Genomic DNA, 20,161 nt, shown 5'->3' with positions numbered 1-20,161 from the left:
TTTTTCTCTCCGTAAGAACCATCCTCGTACTTCAAGGAATATTATAAAAAAACAATTAGCGAAATCGGTTCAGCTGTTCTCGAGATTTGCGATGACCAACACATTTAGTGATTCATTTTTATATTATAGACTAAAGATATACTTGTATACTAAATTTTTACTTGTGTAGATAAACAAGTAAATTAAATAACTTGATCTGATTGATTTTAATTTTTAAAATTTTCAAACTAAGTAGGTAATAAGTAGGTAGGTACGAGTTCTTAAATCTCGCTACAAGCTTTTTTATCATGTAAATTATAATTGTGTAATGACGTTATAAGTTGATAGTAAAAGTTTTAAAGGAAAGCTTATTTCATTCTTTTTAGCGAACTTAAACAAAATCTTGTTTTAAAAAAAAATTACTTTTTTACCTGCCAAATTTCATCCTTTTAGGTCAACGGAAAGTACCCTAGAGGTTTTCTTGACAGATACGACAGACCGACGGATAGACAGACAGACAACGCAGTGATCCTATAAGGGTTCCTTTTTTCCTTTTGAGGTACAGAACCCTAAAAAGAAAGATAAAAATGTTAAATATCTATGAATAGGTGTACCAATCAATTTTTTTACCTACTAAGAGTTTATAATGATGACAAAGAATTTACTTAGGTAAATGAAAACCTACCTATGAAAATGTAGATAATAATAATATTAAGAACTTAGTTATGGAAATCATTATTTATTTTAACTATAAAAATATTATGCTTAGTAGAGAAAATAAACCCAGAAAGTCAACATCACATTAACTCTGCAAAATACTTTTCGTAGCAAATTATTATTATTTTCGGTTTGAAAATTACCTTATCAGCGCCATCTACCCCTTCAACCGTAAACCACTGTTTGGAACTACCACTAGCGCCACCCAGTATCGAGTAGTTGAACTATGCCGGTAAGAGCTTACAGAACTTATAGTGTGACATTATAGATGGCGCTGGTACACAAATCGCCCAAGAAACTTTCATCGCCCAAAAAGCTTCCTCAAGAAACTTTATCACGTGACGAAAAATCTACTACGACATTAGATCATTTTGTACTGTCATGGTATTGCGATAATGTTACATATAATATAAGCCATAACTGGCAATATTTAGATTTAATTACACCTAGTTAATAAACTTTCAGGCGTGCATTTGCTTTAAAAAAATCTTAGATTCTTATTATGGAGTAAAGACTCCTTATTATTTTAGAATTAGTAGGGATAAGTCTCTTTAGAGATCTCTTTTAATAGGTAGGTAGGTAGTGTTGGCTGCAACTTTCAAGCTGTGAAAGTCCTTCTTTACTAAAATCACTAATCTGTCGCCATCTAACCCAACATCCATTGCATGTTTGTCTATTAATTTTCCCCCTTATTTTGTGTTAACGTTTCTCCTTTGTTTTACTTTATTTTGCTTTATGTTAAGTACGTGGTGTATCTGTGTTGTTGTAGCTTGTTTTGGCGCCGGACGGGACGCTGCAGACGGTGAAGAGCGAGTCGCGGCGAGGTCGCGGCAGAGGGCGCGCGTCTACGACCCCCGTAAGTACTTTCTATTTTCTTTCGTATCTGTTTTTTTCTGTTTTTTACCCCTTCCTTATCAATTATCATTACATCATTAATTAGAACTTACCTTACTACTCTTGTTTGTATATTTGTATCGACCAATGTTTGTTTATGGACTAATTATTTATTAATTATAAGATTTTTAATTAACTCCAAGCATAAACACTTGCATACTTGCATTGTGGTTTGAAAACCTCAGTAGGACTATAACGTAGGTAGTCTCTTTGGTGAATGTACTTATAGGTTTTTTCATAAAGAATAGATTTCTTCTAATGATTTTTAATATTTTACAATTATGAAGTAGACAAGCTGGTTTTGTAAGATCATTCGCATTATTTTCGGCACAAAAACGTAAACTATCAGCGTATATCAATTTTGCTTTAACAGCTTTTATCAGTTAACGCAAAATGTTATAGATACCCCACATAGTCTAAAACTCTGAACTCGCCATTGACTGTGGAATCAACGTCAAGTCTATGGGAATATTTACCCGACGAGCGACGGCCCAAAAAGAGTGTACCTATGTGAGTTCCTTTATTCCAAATAAATTTTGCCTGAACAAATCAGGATGTATGGGTACTCGGGATGGTGTAAGAATTCTAATTCTAACGGTATACCTAAGTCTTTTATACTGGAATTCATAGCCAATATAAGGGCTCATTTAGAGGACGATTCAAACGACATATTGTGTCATATTCGACCTTTCATTGATTCGACTTTCATGTCGTCTGAATCGTCCTCTAAAGAGCCCCCTATGATTTCCGGTGTTAAAAATTACTTGTTGAAATTTTTGTATTGAAAACTTTCTAATGTTTCCCTACTAGTACCTAAATAGTGTCCCAGCTGGCAAATCATCCAGGTCACCAAACTCGGCCAGTGATAAATCAAACAAAAGCAGGGCACTCTCGCTTTTCCCGCGATGTACGAATTAAGTGTGCTGTGTTGCCGCGCGCCAAAGCCGCCGGGATACAAGCACCCACCATCTAGTCCTACCCCCCTATTTCATAACGGTAATAAAGAAATTACCGCATACATTACCGCTTTTGTATGGCAAGATTCAGGCTTCAGACGATCAGTATATCACGGTAAATATATCGCGGTGTTTTAACCGATACCGAAAAAACTTCCTTATAGGTTAAAATACACCGCGATAAATTTGCCGTGTCAGCTAAATCGTCTCTTTTTTACTCGTATCTCTATGTACTTTAATCGATTTCAGCAACCCAAGCACAGTCAGTGCGACAACGCTCAGATGAGTCGCCCTAAAGCTAAGATCAGCCCGTTGATTCGCTGACTCAGTGTTCAAATCTGAAGGTCATTTGACATTAGTTGGATCAACATTGCTGCTTCAATGAGTGATATTAAAATATTTTGTCGTAGAAAACCTTCAATGGATTAAAATTTAATGTCAATGTAAAGTTAACGAATCACCCCGCTGGAGAGCGTAATTTGACTTTACTCAGACCTTTCCAAGTATGATCGAAGGCTCAGACTTTAGTTTAAACGAGACAGCATTGTGTCGCGTCCATAAATCTATCTCAATTCTGAAACTAAAGTCTGAGCAAAGTTTTAGTATGCGCTTCAGCTACAGTCAACTGTCAATCGGTAGACCGTCAGCTAATATAAAATAGGATTGCTGCATAAAATAACCAATGGATACTGTGTTATAAACCGTATCGACCAGACATTCGGTAACTCGTAAGCAAAAAAAAAATGCCAATTTTTTCGAATGCTGCATAAAATAAGCAATGTATTGTATCGTATAAATATTACCGAGCGTGGATGTAGAATTTTTCGCAGCCTCGGTCTCCCACCTGTAGTTCATTCAGTAGGATTTTGAATTGCAAATTGTAATTCAATGAGTGAACATTTTCTCTCATTGTCACGCCGCGTCCTTGTGGTTTTTGTGTCAATTTCGCTTTTCGAGGGTATTTACACCTTTTCCGAAGCTTCTATTAAGCTTTCCTAGCGCGCTTTCTATTGCTTTGATACAAACGTAGATTGGTTCTGATTTAAATACTAACGGACTAAGAGCCCGCTCGTGCCAGACTTTCGTTATTTTATAAAAGCTGAAAGTTTATCTGCGTAATATCACCGAATTTCAATTTCGGAACGTTTCCACTTAGAGCGCTAGCTGAACCTAGATGTAAAAAAACTTGAGCTGTAAAACAAACCAGATAAGATCAATTTTATCTTAACTACGTGTTAAGATAAAATTGATCTTGGGTTTACTTCTTTATTATGTTTCGATGCTCAAATTCCTTCGAATGGGGGTAGGTCGGATCCGTTCGACTAAAGTTTGATAAGACTTCTCACAGTTCTCTATTTATCACAATATTCGAGGAAATAGGAATAGTTTCCTTCTGTGTAGTGAGTCTATGTTACTTAAAATTGTGAAAGAATACCTTTTGAACAGAAACCAATTGTAGATGATCTACTATAAATATTATAGAAAAATTAGATGAAGTTTGCGACTTCGTGTGGATTTAGGTTTTGAAAATCCCGTGAAAATTCTTTAATTTTCAAAAAGAACGCAATTTCCTGTCTACGTTTTTCTGTCGTCGCTACTCTAATAGTACAAATTAGTTGATTGAAAGTACATTAGCTAATAGACTACTGCTGTATTGGTTTTATACATTTTATATTTTATTTGAGTTCCTTTTATAAGTCCATTTTAAAATTAGAAATACCAAAAATTCAGACATTTTCCTGGTTTGGAAAATATCAGTAGGCGAAAATATAAATCCTCTTCATTAAAAATCCAGCATCGTAAAGGGAACACCTCCAGTGGCGTGCAGCTCATAGAAGCATAAACGCACTGCTTACCCTCATTGTAATAAATCAATACTTATTTTTCATTATAACCTGCCGTAAAATAAGTTCATACCTAAATGCATACCCTGGCTTGAACTCCTGTGCACGCCACTGAACACCTCTCCTATGACGACCTCCCTGGCGCAGTCGTGAGCGCTGTGGTCTTATTAGTGGGAGGTCCCGGGTTCGATTCCTGGCAGGGGTGTGGAATTTTATAATTTCTAAATTTCTAGTCTGGTCTGGTGGGAGGCTCCGGCCGTGGCTAGTTACCACCCTACCGGCAAAGCCGTGCCGTCAAGCGATTTAGCGTTCCGGTACGATGCCGTGTAGAAACCAAAGGGGTACGGGTTTAATAAAAACTGCCATATCCCTTCCAGGTTAGCCCGCTATCATCTTAGACTGCATCATCACTTACCATCAGGTGAGATTGCAGTCAAGGGCTAACTTGTATCTGAATTTAAAAAAAATATATTAAGAACATCAAAATCTTAACTTTCTAGGTAGGTATAGGGTAAGTGTTTGGACTGGGCATTTACAAGTCAAATATTCGTCTGCGTGATATGATTTCAAATTCAAATTCAAAATCCTTGTAGCATATAGGCTCATAGCCCAATTGCCATCTCAATCTGGCAATACATCCTTAGAAACTTTTTACAATATTAGTGTAGATTAGTAAATTAGTAAATTGTATAGTACTAGCTTATGCTCGCGACTTCGTCCGCGTGGACTACACAAATTTCAAACCCCTTTTTCACCCCCTTAGGGGTTGAATTTTCAAAAATTCTTTCTTAGCGGATGTCTACGTCATAATAGCTAACTGCATGCCAAATTTCAGCCCGATCCGTCCAGTAGTTTGAGCTGTGCGTTGATAGATCAGTCAGTCAGTCAGTCAGTCAGTCAGTCAGTCAGTCACCTTTTCCTTTTATATATTTAGATTAGTGCAGTATGACGTCGAGCTATTACAACAAATCTAAAACATCCTATCAAGCACGCTTCGTGTAGCTCTGCCTACACACGTTACGCTGTTAACGTACACCGTACGTACCATAAGTTAACGATAGCAGTAAAAAAATACGTAAATAAATAAGACTTCATTTTATACAGAATGCTCCCAAAAAAACAAAGTTGCAAGTAAAAGTAAGAGGAAAAGATTGCGATTTTAGACGCTTTGTGTGTTTCGCTTTGGTTTCGTTTCACAAAAATCTACAAAAGCCTCGGACAGTGAGGGGCGTACAAACAACATGTAAAATGCGACACAGACTCGCACACCGAGGGTTCCGTACTACGATCGTATTTTTTCGACATTTTGCATGATAAATCATAAACTAGCATAAAAATCTGTTTTGGAATGCCAACAGGTTAAGCCCTTTCATGTGATACCCCAGTTGGTATAGTAATGTTACTTTGAAAGTTGAAAATACTAATTATTTCACGAAGACATTTTAATTTATTTTTGTGATGTTATCACAAATTCACGGTTTCCGCATTTTTTCCTTTACCTGTGCTACAAGACCTACCTACCTGTCAAATTTCTTGATTCTAGGTCAACGGGAAGCACCCTTTAGGATTTCTTGACTGACACGACAGACAGACACACAACAAAGTGATCCTATAAGGGTTCCTTTTTCCTTTTGAGCTACGGAACCCTGAAAATGTAAGAAGTTGAGCAACATTCTAGAAATAGGTTACCTATATGTCCAAGGCTAGATAATATATAAGTATCCACATCCATATCTCATCATCATGATCAACGCATTAGGTACCGGCCCTCTACTGAACACAGGTCTCCTCTCAGAGTGAGAAGGGTTTATTTAGGCCATAGTCTGCCACGCTGGCCCAATGTGAATTGGGAGACTTCACACACCTTTAAGAACATGAAGAACTCTCAGGCATGCATGTTATAGCCAATCAGAGGTGATTACGATCGCCACACTGTATGGCTATCAAACTATACCAATGGAACCCTGGGTATCACCTTCTTTGACATGAAACTTATATTAAGCATTGTTTAGAGCGTAACATACATCGTCATTTAACTATATACCTACTCGACGACCTCCCTGGCGCAGTGGTACTGTGGTCTTATTAGTGGGAGGTGCCGGGTTAGATTCCTGGCAGGGATTTGGAATTTTATAATTTCTAAATTTCTGGGCTGGTCTGGTGGGAAGCTTCAGCCGTGGCTAGTTACCACCCTACCGGCAAAGCCGTGCCAAGCGATTTAGCGTTCCGGTACCAAACAAACCAAAACCTTCTACAAACCAAACTTTGGTGTGTAGAAACCCATGCCGGGTTTATTAAAAACTGCCATACCCTTTCAGGTTAGCCCGCTTCCACCTTAGACTGCATCATCACTTACCATCAGGTGAGATTGCAGTCAAGGGCAACTTGTATCTGAATAAAAAAACTCGTGCTAATAGTACAATCGCAATCAAGTCTAACATTATATTATCATCTAGAATGAAAATCACTACAACAAATCTCATAATAGTCGCCGCATGGCCGCCCTAAACAGCAAGGCCTTTGCACATAAAATTGCCAACCCTTGTGCTGTCGTCTGATGAGGTAGGTAATAAGCTACGGTGGAACGTCTTTTCAGAATTGTAAAACGAAATACTGACTGACTGATTAATCAACATAAGCTCGTAGCAACGTACAGATTAGTAAACTGCTGGTTCTAGGAGCTTGAGGTTTTTCTTTTTAAGGTACCCCCCCACTCAGAAACGATTTTCAAATATTCCACCCGGGCGAATCCGGGATGGCTCAACTAGTAGGTAGGTAGTAAGGTAGGTACTCATTAAAACGATAAATTGACTTCTAAATTACAAACCGGAAGTAGATTGGGTACTGGATTCAAAGTGAAGCTTAACACAAAAGGCGATCAGAACTAACACTGAAACTAATACAAATTCTAATCTCGCCGTTCAATTCGGAAATAAATTGAAATCCGACATAATGAAGACGGCGCATAGATGCAGACGTAGGTACTAATTCCGTGGAGGCCATCTTGCGGTTGCCATGGCAACCAGACTGCGCCGCCCGCCCCCACCCCACTGGTGCACTCTAGACTGTGCTATGTCTAGATAGACCGAACTGAGGCTCGCCTGATTAGCCAATTCGGCCTTTCGATGCCTTTTTAATCAACGGTCTCACTTTCATCTCATTTCAGGCTTTTTCCCGTGACCTTTCCAATGCTATTTTTAGAAAAAAACCTGATTTGGAAAGAATTTTAATCTGCTCGAAGCAACTGTTGAAAAGAATGTGGATATTGAACATTCCTCAATAGTTTGTTAAAAACAAGCAATATCAACAAGTTGCTGAGTTTGAGATTAGATGCCTGTTATTGGAAAAGACATTTGAAATATGTAGTTAGTTTATAGCAGAGATAATTTAAATTATCTCTGTTTATAGTTAGGTAAAAAAAAAATCAAAATGTTTTTAACTTTTCAATCAACGTTTACTTCTCAAAAATAAATTGCCTTCAGCTATAGTCTTTAGTGGATCTGCTCTATGACAAAACAATCGGTAATAAATGGAGCTTGTATAGTCACTCTGTTTGTAAGAAATTAATTATAATTCGTTGTTTCTTAAAAAATAATTGGAGTTTAAATATATTATGTGGACCAGATGAAAAGAAAATGGTTTTTGAAGCTTTTATTAAGTACCGTAAGCACAGATGTTGTAGTACTTACCCCGTGTCATAGTTGGCAGTAAACAGTGACATTGCTTATTAGAATGTCATTGGCAGTAAAAGAATAATTTTAAAGTTTTGACCAACGATCAGTAGTTTTATTGGAAGAAAAGTTGATGTCGATAGTTTTTACCTAGTTTCATAATAATTATTCTGCCTAAATTAAATATTGGTTTTTAAAAAAATTGCAAATTATTATGAACTAGCTTATGCTAGCGACTTCGTTCGCGTGGACTATACAAATTTTAAACTCCTATTTAACCCCCCCAGGGGTTGAATTTTCAAAAATCCCTTCTTAGCGGATACCTATGCCATAATAGCTATCTGCATGCCAAATTTCAGCCCATTCCGTCCAGTACTTTGAGCTGTGCGTTGATAGATCAGTCAGTCAGTCAGTCAGCCAGTCAGTCAGTCAGTCACCTTTTCCTTTTATATATTTAGATTTTTCATTTGAGGTACCTATTAATCACCCGGTTTTTTTGAAGATACACAGCTGCTTTATAGTTATTGGCCTTTACCTTTGCATATCTAATATTTAAATTGCATAAGTTAAGAAAAACACGTAGAAAATTGAAAATGGTTCGTCAAACTTAAATTTCAAACTACCCCCGTCGCTTGCCCTCATCTTGCACGTTTGCGAAAACCAACGCTAGAGGCCGCCTCCAAATTATAAACTCTGACGAAATTTGCACACAGCACTTTGTAATTGCAAATTTTAGTTGTCTTACGCAAGCGCCAGGCTACGATCAATACCGCAAGACTTTATTATATTTTTTTTCTAAACAGAGAAACGCAATTTACGCGCCAAAACATAAAAAGTGAGGTTATTTTCTCTATGGTATTTTTTTTATTAGATATTTTTATTAGGGAAACGGACCTTCAGCGTTTTCATTTAAATTATGAATGCTCTCGGAAACTAGGGGTCGGGGGTAGGGGTTTAGGGGTGCGGGTGGAGCAGGGGTAGGCGGTCGCCCGCTGCTATTGGATAGTTACTCTAAACTATTGCCTGAAAGTTTCATTAATGCATTCTATTGCCTCGTTATGCATTTTCGGTGTCCCTTCGTCGTTTCAATAGTGGTCTAACTTTGAAATAGTGGTATTGTTTCGGCCGTAATTAAATTTGTAGATATAAGTTCAGTTCGAGTGCTTTATATTGTAGGTAGTCTACTTTAGAATTGTGCGAGATTTTAACTATGTATCTATCTACCTATTCGTCTTCTTCTAAATGTATAAAAGGATTGACTGACTGACTGATCTGTCAACACACAGCTCAAACTGCTGGACGGATCGGGCTGAAATTTGGCATGCAGATAGCTATTATAACATAGGCATCCGCTAAGAAAGGATTTTTGGAAATTCAACCCCTAAGGGGGTGAAATAGGAGTTTGAAATTTATGTAGTCCACGCTGACGAAGTCGCGAGTATAAGCTAGTAAATAATATTACGCATGGAAGTATGGATAAGATACGAGATTTATCGTAAAAATGTATAAAATTTAAAACGCTGAGCGATAACAGTATTTCGTCGAGTAGGCTTCCTGAAAGCTTTCAATTGTGTTCATGACTACAGCCGATTTTTCAATAGGTCGAGCTTGTAATCTGTCAATCGAGCGTGATCGATATTTTTGTAACCTTTACATTTTTTTTTTAATCAGAGTTTCATTTTTACACTTTGTTTATCTTAATTTTTAACCGAAATCCCAATCCCAATTTTCATGAATATAACTTGGAGGATGACGGACTTTCATACCCTATTTTAAACCCTAGGGGTGGGATTTCTAAAACTCCTTTCTTAGTGTGTGCCTATGTAATAATAGTAATTTACTGTCGAAATTTTAAAATTTCTTATCTGAGTGGTTTAGGCTGTTCGTTGGTTGATCAGTCAGTCAGGACAAGAATTTTTATAAACTCAAACTCAAACTCAAATTATTTATTCAGAATAGATGAAATGTTACGCTTGCTGATTGTCAAAATTGTTAATTTGTATGATGATATAGTGGTGATAATTAATACGCACTTAAAACTAAAGCTACGAGGTTCCAAACGCGCCCAGGTCGTAGAAGACCCACAACAAACTCAGTATATGCACCTGTACCAATGATATTAGAAGAAAATAGGTAGATACGTTATACGCGGACCGCAAGTGGCACGTTAAAACTAAGCTAATTAGCAAACCTGAGCTCAGTCGCCCGCTGGCGTCGCGCTATCGCCGACGTCGTTGATAGTAATGTGTATTTTGTTTTCGTCTCCCAAAACAACCGAAAATGCCGTCGTGTGTGATGAGATTCCGCACAAACTACACAAGCATGGTTTCCAAAAGTCAAGGAATCACATTTCATTCGTAAGTAAAACTATTTCTTTTATATAATTCGTATTTTTCACTTATTTAACAATAACAAACTCGTGCACGTTCGTGTAAAATGCAACTCATTGCAATTTCGACCTTATGTCACAAGCCATAAGTACGTATCAAGTTATCGTTGTACGTATTTTAAAGTTTCCGATCAAAGAATATAAAATAAACAGATAGGTCTCTTCTGAGTATTGACAATTCAAATAGTGTGCATATTTCCTGTTTTAGGGAAGGATTTAATTTAATTTAATTTTTATTATATTTGTTATAGCGGCAATAGAAATACATTCTGTGAAAATTTCAACTGTCTACTTATTACGGCTTACGAGATACAGCCCGCTGACAGATGGACGTACAGACAGCGGAGGCTTAGTAATAGGGTCCCGTTGGCACCCCTTGGGCACGGAACCCTAAAAACGAGCGGAACCGCGGGAAAAAGCTAGTTCGTAATATATTAAATACCACAGTATAAGATTTTTATTTTACTATACAACTACAGTGTAGGCATAAATCGGCATTAGCCGAAAAGACTTTACGGTTTTTTTTTCTTTGGAGTTTCTAGTATACCGTCTCGTCCCGTCTCTTTTACGCTCGCATTATTAGGCATATATCCGTCCTTCTTCCACTCTTCTGTGCAGGACGAGGTAGTGCAAAATATAACCGTCTCTTTTTCGTGCGCAACTGAAGCTGAGGTTATTAGTTCACCGTCCTTTACTCTCTGTTGTGTGAGGTTAAAATACTATCTATGCGTTTATGTGTGTTGAGTCTTTCGGCGCTGACGCAGCGTGCCATTAATAAACATCGAATTTGATATAAGTAACCTATCTACCTCTTTTTCTTCTAATATCATTGACCTGTACTTAGATAATGGCGTTCGTCGCCCTGAATTTAGGTTGTTTTAAAAAATCTCATGATAACTCGAAGAATATCCATTCTACCATGGATCGAACCCACTTTTATATTTGAGAGCGAAAAAGCCTGTGGTCGTCATATTAATTGCACGAAATATTGAAATTTTGTAGCTCCAAGGCGTAAATAAAAGCACATTATATCAGGAGATTTGAAATTTTGATACCTTTTCAAAGGCTGTATTATGCGAAGGCGTTAAATATTTTACAAGCGCCCTTGCTCTTTTGATTACAGCCCCGAAACGGCTCTCAATTGATTCCATGAATGTTTTAACACGTTATGTAACGTGCGAAATGTTGTCTTCGTTCTGTTACCTTTTACAGATTCGAAAAAGCTTGAAGAAAAGTTTGGTGCAGTTTATTGACTTAGGTATTTTACTTTTTAGGATTCCGTACCTCAAAAGGAAAAACGGAACCCTTATAGGATCACTTTGTTGTCTGTCTGTCTGTCTGTCTGTCAAGAAACCTACAGGGTACTTCCCGTTGACCTAGAATCATGAAATTTGGCAGGTAGGTAGATCTTATAGCTGACATTTGGGGAAAAATCTAAAAACCGTGAATTTAGGGTTAGATCACACAAAAAAAATTAAATTGTTGTCATGAACTAATAAATAGGTTTTTTCAACTTTCGAAGTGAGTGACTATATCAAGTGGGGTATCATATTAAAGGTATTCACCTGTACATTCTAAAACAGATTTTTATTTATTTTTATGCATCATAGTTTTTGAATTATCGTGCAAAATGTTGAAAAAATACGACTGTAGTACGGAACCTTCATTACGAGACCCGTGCTCCGTAGTGAGCCGGCAATGGGTTGATCATGATGATGATGATGGATCTCAGGTACCACTTTTAAAAGAATTTCATTTTTGTATAAGCTTACTGGTTACTCAACAAACTAAAAGCTCTTTAAAAGCTCCTCTATATTAAAGTATCCTTCCTTACCAAAAAGTGCAAAAATATAAAACACGGAATTTCCTCAACCAATTAAGTCAAGGCTGGCAACATTCGGAACTTAAAAAAAGTACTTTAAACAATGCCCTATTGTAACCCGTCTGGTACTCACACATGCGCAAACACGTCATTACGGAGGTTCCACACATTGCATATTCCGCCTGCATTCTACGAATATACCAGAACATATTTTAAACTCTATGTGTAATATCTATAAGGTTTGAAATTCGATAAGAACGAGTTTAGCTCTGTGGTCCTTCCTAACGAACCAATATGCTGATGCGACCCGTACCGTTGTCTCCTTTGCTTATAAGAATATGTATATGAAAACGGCCTTTGAATTGGAAAAATCGGATAGAACACGCTATTACACTTTTATGCTTGACCATCATTGATATAGAAAACTACATAGATAACACTCAGTCAAAGCAACGCGAGCCGGCTTCACTCTGATGGAATTTTTGTAAAAGCTTAAAAAAGTTTCTAGATAGAGCGGTTTGAGATGCCCGTTGATAAATCAGTCAGTCAGTCACCTTTTCCTTTTATATATCTTAGATGAACTATGCAATGAAAACGCCCCCCATTATGAAGACTAGCTGACTCACCCCGGCTTCGCTCAGATGAAACTTCTGAAAATTCGTTCTTTGGGGGTCTACGTCAAAGAACGAATATGTATAAATCACCAAGTGTCTAGATTGAGCAGTCTGAGCTGATTGTTGATATGTCAGAATTCAGATAGTCAGTTTCTCCTTTTATCGATGTAGATTGTAGATGAAAGGCATCACGACCCTTAGTAATTAAAAATACGGCAGAGACGAAGCCTAGTAATATGCATTTGAACTGCAAAAATTCTAGTCAGTCTAGCATTTAATGCGTGACGTACGCAGCGCTATACCAAATTCACATAAGATATAGGTAGGTACCTACTAGAATTCTAACGTTATCTCGTATCTAACGTATCTTTCATTTTCATATCAATGTGGATGATGTTCAAAGGAAAGAAGCCCTCTTTGCGATGTCCTTTTATTAGCAATGGCCGGTTTTAAAATATATTTTATATAGAGATAGAATGAAAAATTCTCCTGCTGACAGAGCACTTCCGCATTCATTTTTATATAGACACAGGCTTAAGTGAACAATGGCGTTCAAGTATTTTCTATAATTTGCAGATGGATTGCATGAATCGCTTCGCAAATTATTAGAAAAAATAGGTAGTTATATACCAGGTATAGTATGTCCAGCCTTTGCTTATTTATCAATTGTTGGACATAGGCCTCCTCATATGCACGCCATTTTTCTCAGTGTTGGGTGAGCCTCCTCCAAATTTTTCCTGCAGGCTTGGCCTCATCACCATGTCAGACCAACGAGTTAAGAGATGGTTACAACATAACTAGAGAAGATAAGGCATGGTAACAAAACTAGAAGTGATGTTTTGAGAGTCGATATATCTCTTTACTGAACAGTCGTTTTGAATAAGCCCACAAACACGCTCACGCAGCGGGATTTGCGGCGCCCCGCGAAACGGTAGAGTGAAGTAGAGCAACAAGTGAATCGGCTCACTTGAACTAGACCGCGATAAGATACTGGTGACAAATCCCCAAGAACTAGGTAGGTAATTACTCGTCGCTGCGACGCTGGGGACACGCTCGTTACTTACTGCAGACAGACGCTCGGAAATATAAAGATTTGGATACATACAACGCGCGACGACAGCGTGACGCGACGAAAATGTTTCAATTGCGGCTTCTATGGAACTAAGAATCATTGAACTAAATTAGTACCTATAGAAAAGCTATTTTAAACAAAATTCGGGTTCTATAAAGCTATGAAAATTAATGTGATACGTCATCAATTTGTAAGTAAAAAGCGACAACAGTAAACACGTATGGCGCCGCTTCCGGACCCCATACATCAGACGGGTGCGACTGATGCCATACATTTTTGTCGTGCTTAGTATTGACCTACGGAACCTTTACACTAAAATTACAGTCTCTTGTAGATACAACAGTCGTTTGAATAAACCCACAAACAAAATCCACCGCGCTGTATCACGCAGTGGGATTTGTGGCGTCTCGCGAAACGGTAGAGAAGCAACAAGTGAATCGGCTCACTTGAACTAGACCGCGATAAGATACTGGTGACAAATCCCCGAGAACTAGCTACTTACTCGTGAATGCGACGCTGCACTGGGGACAAGCTCGTTACTTAGTGCAGACAACGCTCGGAAATATAAATACTTGGATACATACATCGCGAGATTGTAGCGTGGCACGGTCGGTGGCGACGTGAATGAATGAATGAATCAATTAATACATGAACGAATGAATGATGTATCGTACGCAATTCCGAAAGGTAAGTTAAAACAAGGAACTACGAGTATAATAAAGTGTTCGAAACCGCACATTTTCATTCGGGCCGGCCCGGGTCGAATACGGTCTAAGATAAATTCACCCTAATGATGATCTTCATTTCGGCCAAACTCTTGGACACCATTTAAGTTTTATAATTCTGAATTCTCCAATTCAGCGAATTGATTAGACGTTCGGACCACGCTACCCGTTTTTCTCCTCTGTGACGCTACACTGCGTGGAAATCGATTAAGTATCTCGCTTCTATCTTTAAGCGATATAGCGATATTAAGTAAAACAAGTCCTTATACTGTACCTATTATAAAACGATTAGCCCATAGAAATCCACAAACAAAATCCATCGGATTTGTGTAGTGGCGTCCCGCAAAATAACGCGGGAAGCAACAAGTGAATAATTTCCTGCACTCGGTGCTAATAAGATTCTGGTGACAAAACCGCTTGTTTGAGGGTATAAACCCCCGCGGGGTTGTAGCGGCACGGATACAGCCTGTTGTTGTGGATTGTAAGGAGTATTTCGCCATAAATATTAGCACAGCAAAAATATTGTAATACAAAAATGTCGGTATCAATCGGGGTTTGTGTTGTGGCATTCGGCAAAATAGCGCAAGGTGCAACAAGTGAATTGTCTCTCTTGAACCCTCTAATCCGATTCTGGCAACAAAACCGCTTATCTGAGGGTACAAACCCCCGCGGGGTTGTAGCGGCACGGTTACAGCTTGTTGTTGTGGATTGTAAGGAGTATTTCGCCATAAATATTAGCACAGCAAAAATACTCTTATACAAAAATATCTAATCTAATCTAATCTTATACCTAATAATAACGCACTTGCAGTACTTACTAAACTTAAATGCATTGATATAACAACGCTTTAATATCATCATCATCATCAACCGATAGACGTACACTACTGTCACCGACATAAGCCTCTTGTAGGGACTTTCAAACGCCACGGTCTTGCGAAGCCTGAATCCAGCGGCTCCCTGCGACTCGTCTGATGTCGTCCGTCTACCTAGTGGGGGGTCTTCCAACTTTGCGTCTTCCGGTGCAAGAGCACCATTCCAGCACCTTTAATATCATAGATATACATACACAGATAACGTTCGCAAACCGCACCGCAATTTCACGGCTGCAGCGTGAAAGAATCCGTGCAACAAGTGTTGGCAATAAATCCGTGATACCGATAACAGCTGGTGTGCTCCGGAGCGCGTGTCAACGTGCGTGCCAGAAATAAAAACACGCTACGACTTACGCTAGTCAATGTTGAGCGTCAGCACACTATCAACATGGCACAACAAAATGTCACACAAAAGGGTTTTGGAGTAATAAAATGAAGTGATTTTTTGTATAGTGGTAGTTTTTGTGGCTAGAATTCATTATTAAACAGACTAATTAAAAAACATGATTTTTATTTGTTTTTAACATAGTTAATTACGAACGTCACGCTGCCGTACGGAAAGCCAACAATGACGTGACAATCCGTAAACGACAAATATTAATCAATTATTTAACATAAAAATAATGTAATTTCTGCTGGTTTTTTTTAACGTGACGTTAAATACGTTAAAATTGAAATATATTGTTTACGCATTGTGACGTAATTAATCGCTTTCTGTTGTAGCGTGGAATATAACAATAAAAAGTCGTAATGGTGTGATTCACATTTCCGAGGACGGCAAAGCTTTGTATTTAATAAAAGTTCAATGGGCTGTAAGTCTGGATTTTACCGATGCTTCAGCTGTTTTATTCGAATTGACATTGACTTTGCACTGCAGGTTTCAGAGCTTTTAGGTTAGTGGAAAGCTAGAAAAATCGTTACATTTACTCAAAGAATTTCTAAGTACTACTTCGTAGTACAACATTTACTATACTATTTAAGTTTAACATTATAATATAACGTTATATATGTTTTGTAAAATGTTTATTGATAATAAAGAATTTAAAAAATAAAAAATAACTATACTAGAAACTGTCAAACAGTTTAAGAGAAAATGAAGTTTGAAGATTTCAAAGTTATCATTTTATATCCATCTTTCCATACCTTAATACAAATATCTTTTATTTTAAAATCGGTCGTATTTCAAGTATCCGTTTTATATATCAGATACCAATGAAGACAATATACGTGTTTCACGAGTTTTTGGAGATTTAACCAACAAATTTCAAATAGTGGTTGAAAGATTGTATACAAGGCTATCAGTTTTTAAGTAAATTGGAATTTGGGCTTTCATTTTTAAAAACGGACACCTTTCAGGATTTCTGAAAATTCCATCTCCTCACTGATTTTCGCAAGTCATAGGATACCTAGCTGAATAATACACAAAACTAGCTTACGCTCGCGACTTCGTCCGCGTGGACTACACAAATTTCAAACCCCCATTTCACCCCCTGAAGGGTAGACTTTCCAAAAATCCTTCCTTGGAGAATGCCTACGTCACAATACCTATCTTCATGCCAAATTTCAGCCCGATCCGTCTAATAGTTTGAGCTGTGCGTTGATAGATCAGTCAGTCAGTCACCTTTTCATTTTAAATATTTAGAAGATATAGTTTTTAATATTTTCAACTTATAATACTTACTTATTGCACCATTTAAAATGCATTTTGAAAATTGTTTCCCTTATAAAACGTTGCTAATAATCACTTACGATTGAAAATGCATAAAAACCAGGACGAAATTAGCATGTAAACAAAAATAACGGCGCCATTGTTGAAGATAATAAAATATACCATTATGTATTCCCGCAAACATGCATAATTCATCGGCAATGTCAATTTACACAAACTTCCCCGCTACATTTACATATTATCTAGTTCAAGAAAAAACTTATGTTTAATTTAAATATAGTTTATGTGAATTGTGAACTTTTCAAAAAGTTTATTTAAATTTTGGTCTTGTACTTACCGATCTATCTGATATATTCTGATTTTGATTCAAACAGACTAAAAGTTGTAATGATACTTCTATTAAAATTATTATTTTATTTCATTGTATTTGGAAAACCAACAGCTTGATAAAGAGAAGTCTTATAGTTAGCTAATACCTACAGTACCCGGCAGGACATATTATCGACCTTTAGAAAGAGATAGCGGTTTCGTAGAGCGTTGTCTCTATCGTTGGGACCGACAAAACGTCTCATAAGTATGAGTGACAGAGATAACGCTCTATAGAGCCGAAATTCATATCTATTTCCTTGAAAAATCTTAGTAATAAATAGCTTTTTTACGACTTTTTGTTCTAAGTATAAATTATAGCGTACATACCTATTGGAATATTGTCGTATCCATCACTAGAACAAGCATCACATTTACGCTATATTTTGTGCTTATGTCCTTTTACTTTTCAGGCTACCCCCTCCCCTACACACCATTGAAACGAGGCTTTAATACGTAATTCATCATTCTATAAGAATTAACATAAACAATTCGTCAAAGCTTTTATTTTCTAAGCCTCCATATTTGTTCTGTAATTTATGGATCGTACGCGTACAGTGGGCGAAACGTGTTAGTTTAATGTGATTTTCACATAATAGTCTTTATTGTGAGTGGCGTAAAGACATTGCTATCGTTGCCCAGTGTACTAGGTAAGAGGCTTAGTAGACGACTTTTAATATATCGCGGATTACCCGAGAACGCTGTAAAATCTGCTTTATTCTTTATAGCCAGATTATATTCCTGGCTTACGGGAACATTTATGGCCGATTCAATATTTATTTCACGAAATTTGCCTAGTCTTTACTCTTTTTTATTACCCTGAAATGATACAATAACATTAAGTTTAATATACCGTATTTCGGTCGAGACTTCGTTTGCGTAATTTGGTAGGATATAAAAAAAATCGAACCCTTTGATTTCCCGCGAAAAACGTCATCTCTATTTTTTATTTTTTATTTTTCATTCAGATACAAGTTAGCCCTTGACTGCAATCTCACCTGGTGGTAAGTGATGATGCAGTCTAAGATGATAGCGGGCTAACCTGGAAGGGGTATGGCAGTTTTTGTTAAACCCATACCCCTTTGGTTTCTACACGGCATCGTACCGGAACGCTAAATCGCTTGGCGGCACGGCTTTGCCGGTAGGGTGGTAACTAGCCACGGCCGAAGCCTCCCACCAGACCAGACCAGAAATTTAGAAATTATAAAATTCCAAACCCCTGCCAGAAATCAAACCCGGGACCTCCCACTATTAAGACCACAGCGCTCACCACTGCGCCATTCTATGTAATGAATGAACGACGCGACGTAAGCTTTTTGGATGCCAAAAGTTGAAAATATCACAAAAATAGTTTAGCTTTAGTTCCCATAATGGGTGTCTTCCAACGCTGCGCTTTCCAGACTGAAATTCTTCAGTGCTTAAATATCAAAGTCTTAGGCTGCCTGTCCACTGGTGCGGAGCGGAGCGGAGCGGAGATGTGTATAGTTGACTAATCAGAGTTTTTTGAGATGACGGAATAAAATTATCGCATTATTTACCGACATTCTGATTGGTTTGCTCAACACATCTCCGCTCCGCTCCGCACCAGTGGACAGGTAGCCTTATTAAGTAGTGTGTGTTACTAGTTATAATATATGAATCCGAGACATGATCGCTAACTATAGACCTCATAAGAAAGCTCAGAGTCAATCAGCGGGCGATGGAGAGAGATAGATAGATAGATAACTTTACTGCACACAAAACACGAAATAACCAATACAAAACAAAGAAACTAAAAACTATTAACAGTTGTATGCAAAGGCGGCCTTATTGCTTAGATCAATCAGTATGTTTGGAGTTTCTCTTAAGGAGATCTGTAGGAGAACCAGCGTAACCGACATAGCTCAGCGGGTTGCGAAGCTGAAGTGGCAATGGGCAAGGTAGTTTGAAAATTCCAAGTTCCCGTGGTTCCAAGATTCTATAAAATATGCGAATAACATAGATGAAACGTTGTCTCACAAGCATTTTGTCAGATATTGGCCATGTTTTAGGCGCTCCGTTTTTCCGCCGCGTCGAATTTAATTTAGCGTGGAAATTGCCGAGCCGGGGCGCGCCGGGTCTGCACTCGATTCAATTTGCCCGATAAAACTTCAATAAATACAAATTTTTGTACTCTTCATAATTTACATTTCTATCCTAAGTAATATGTTATTATTTTAAGTGTAGTAAAATATAATAGAAATGAAGTTTATTATAATGTAGATAACGGGTACATAACACGAAAAATTTGAAGATTTTATATGTCAATATTTCGACTCAATTGCACGGGCCGTGGTCACAACGGAACTGCAGTGCTGAGAGAGATGAATCATTGAGTCCAATACTCTGAACAAGAGGATTCTTACGTTGTCAAAGTTTTGATGATTTTTCTAAACAGTTAATAACAGGATCTACCAATGCGAATTGTGGAACCAACTCCCTTTGGCAGACAAGATGTCAACATAGAGTTAGGTATTTAAGCGGCGGATCAACAAATTCTTGAAAAGCCAGCAATAAATTGGTGGTTCCTCTGGTGTTGCATAATATGTT

At 37.7% G+C, this 20,161-nt stretch overlaps 1 protein-coding gene across 4 annotated transcripts in view; it reads left to right on the top strand.

Moving 5' to 3' along the window:
* Nucleotides 1–20,161, top strand: part of Tet (Ten-Eleven Translocation (TET) family protein) — a 174,310-nt gene that overhangs the window by 83,627 nt on the left and 70,522 nt on the right. For 2 of the 4 annotated variants that reach the window (XM_069498626.1, XM_069498625.1), the window contains exon 4: nucleotides 1,466–1,552. The exons of the other annotated variants lie outside the window; for them this stretch is intronic. In XM_069498626.1, the coding sequence (XP_069354727.1) occupies nucleotides 1,466–1,552 (87 nt within the window). The remainder of the gene's footprint in view (nucleotides 1–1,465; nucleotides 1,553–20,161) is intronic. 4 annotated transcript variants of the gene reach the window in all.

Source organism: Maniola hyperantus, chromosome 5, assembly GCF_902806685.2.
Source record: "Maniola hyperantus chromosome 5, iAphHyp1.2, whole genome shotgun sequence".
Lineage (NCBI taxonomy): Eukaryota > Metazoa > Arthropoda > Insecta > Lepidoptera > Nymphalidae > Maniola > Maniola hyperantus.
Note: the sequence above shows the minus strand (reverse complement) of the source record. Positions and strands in the feature narration are given on the sequence as shown.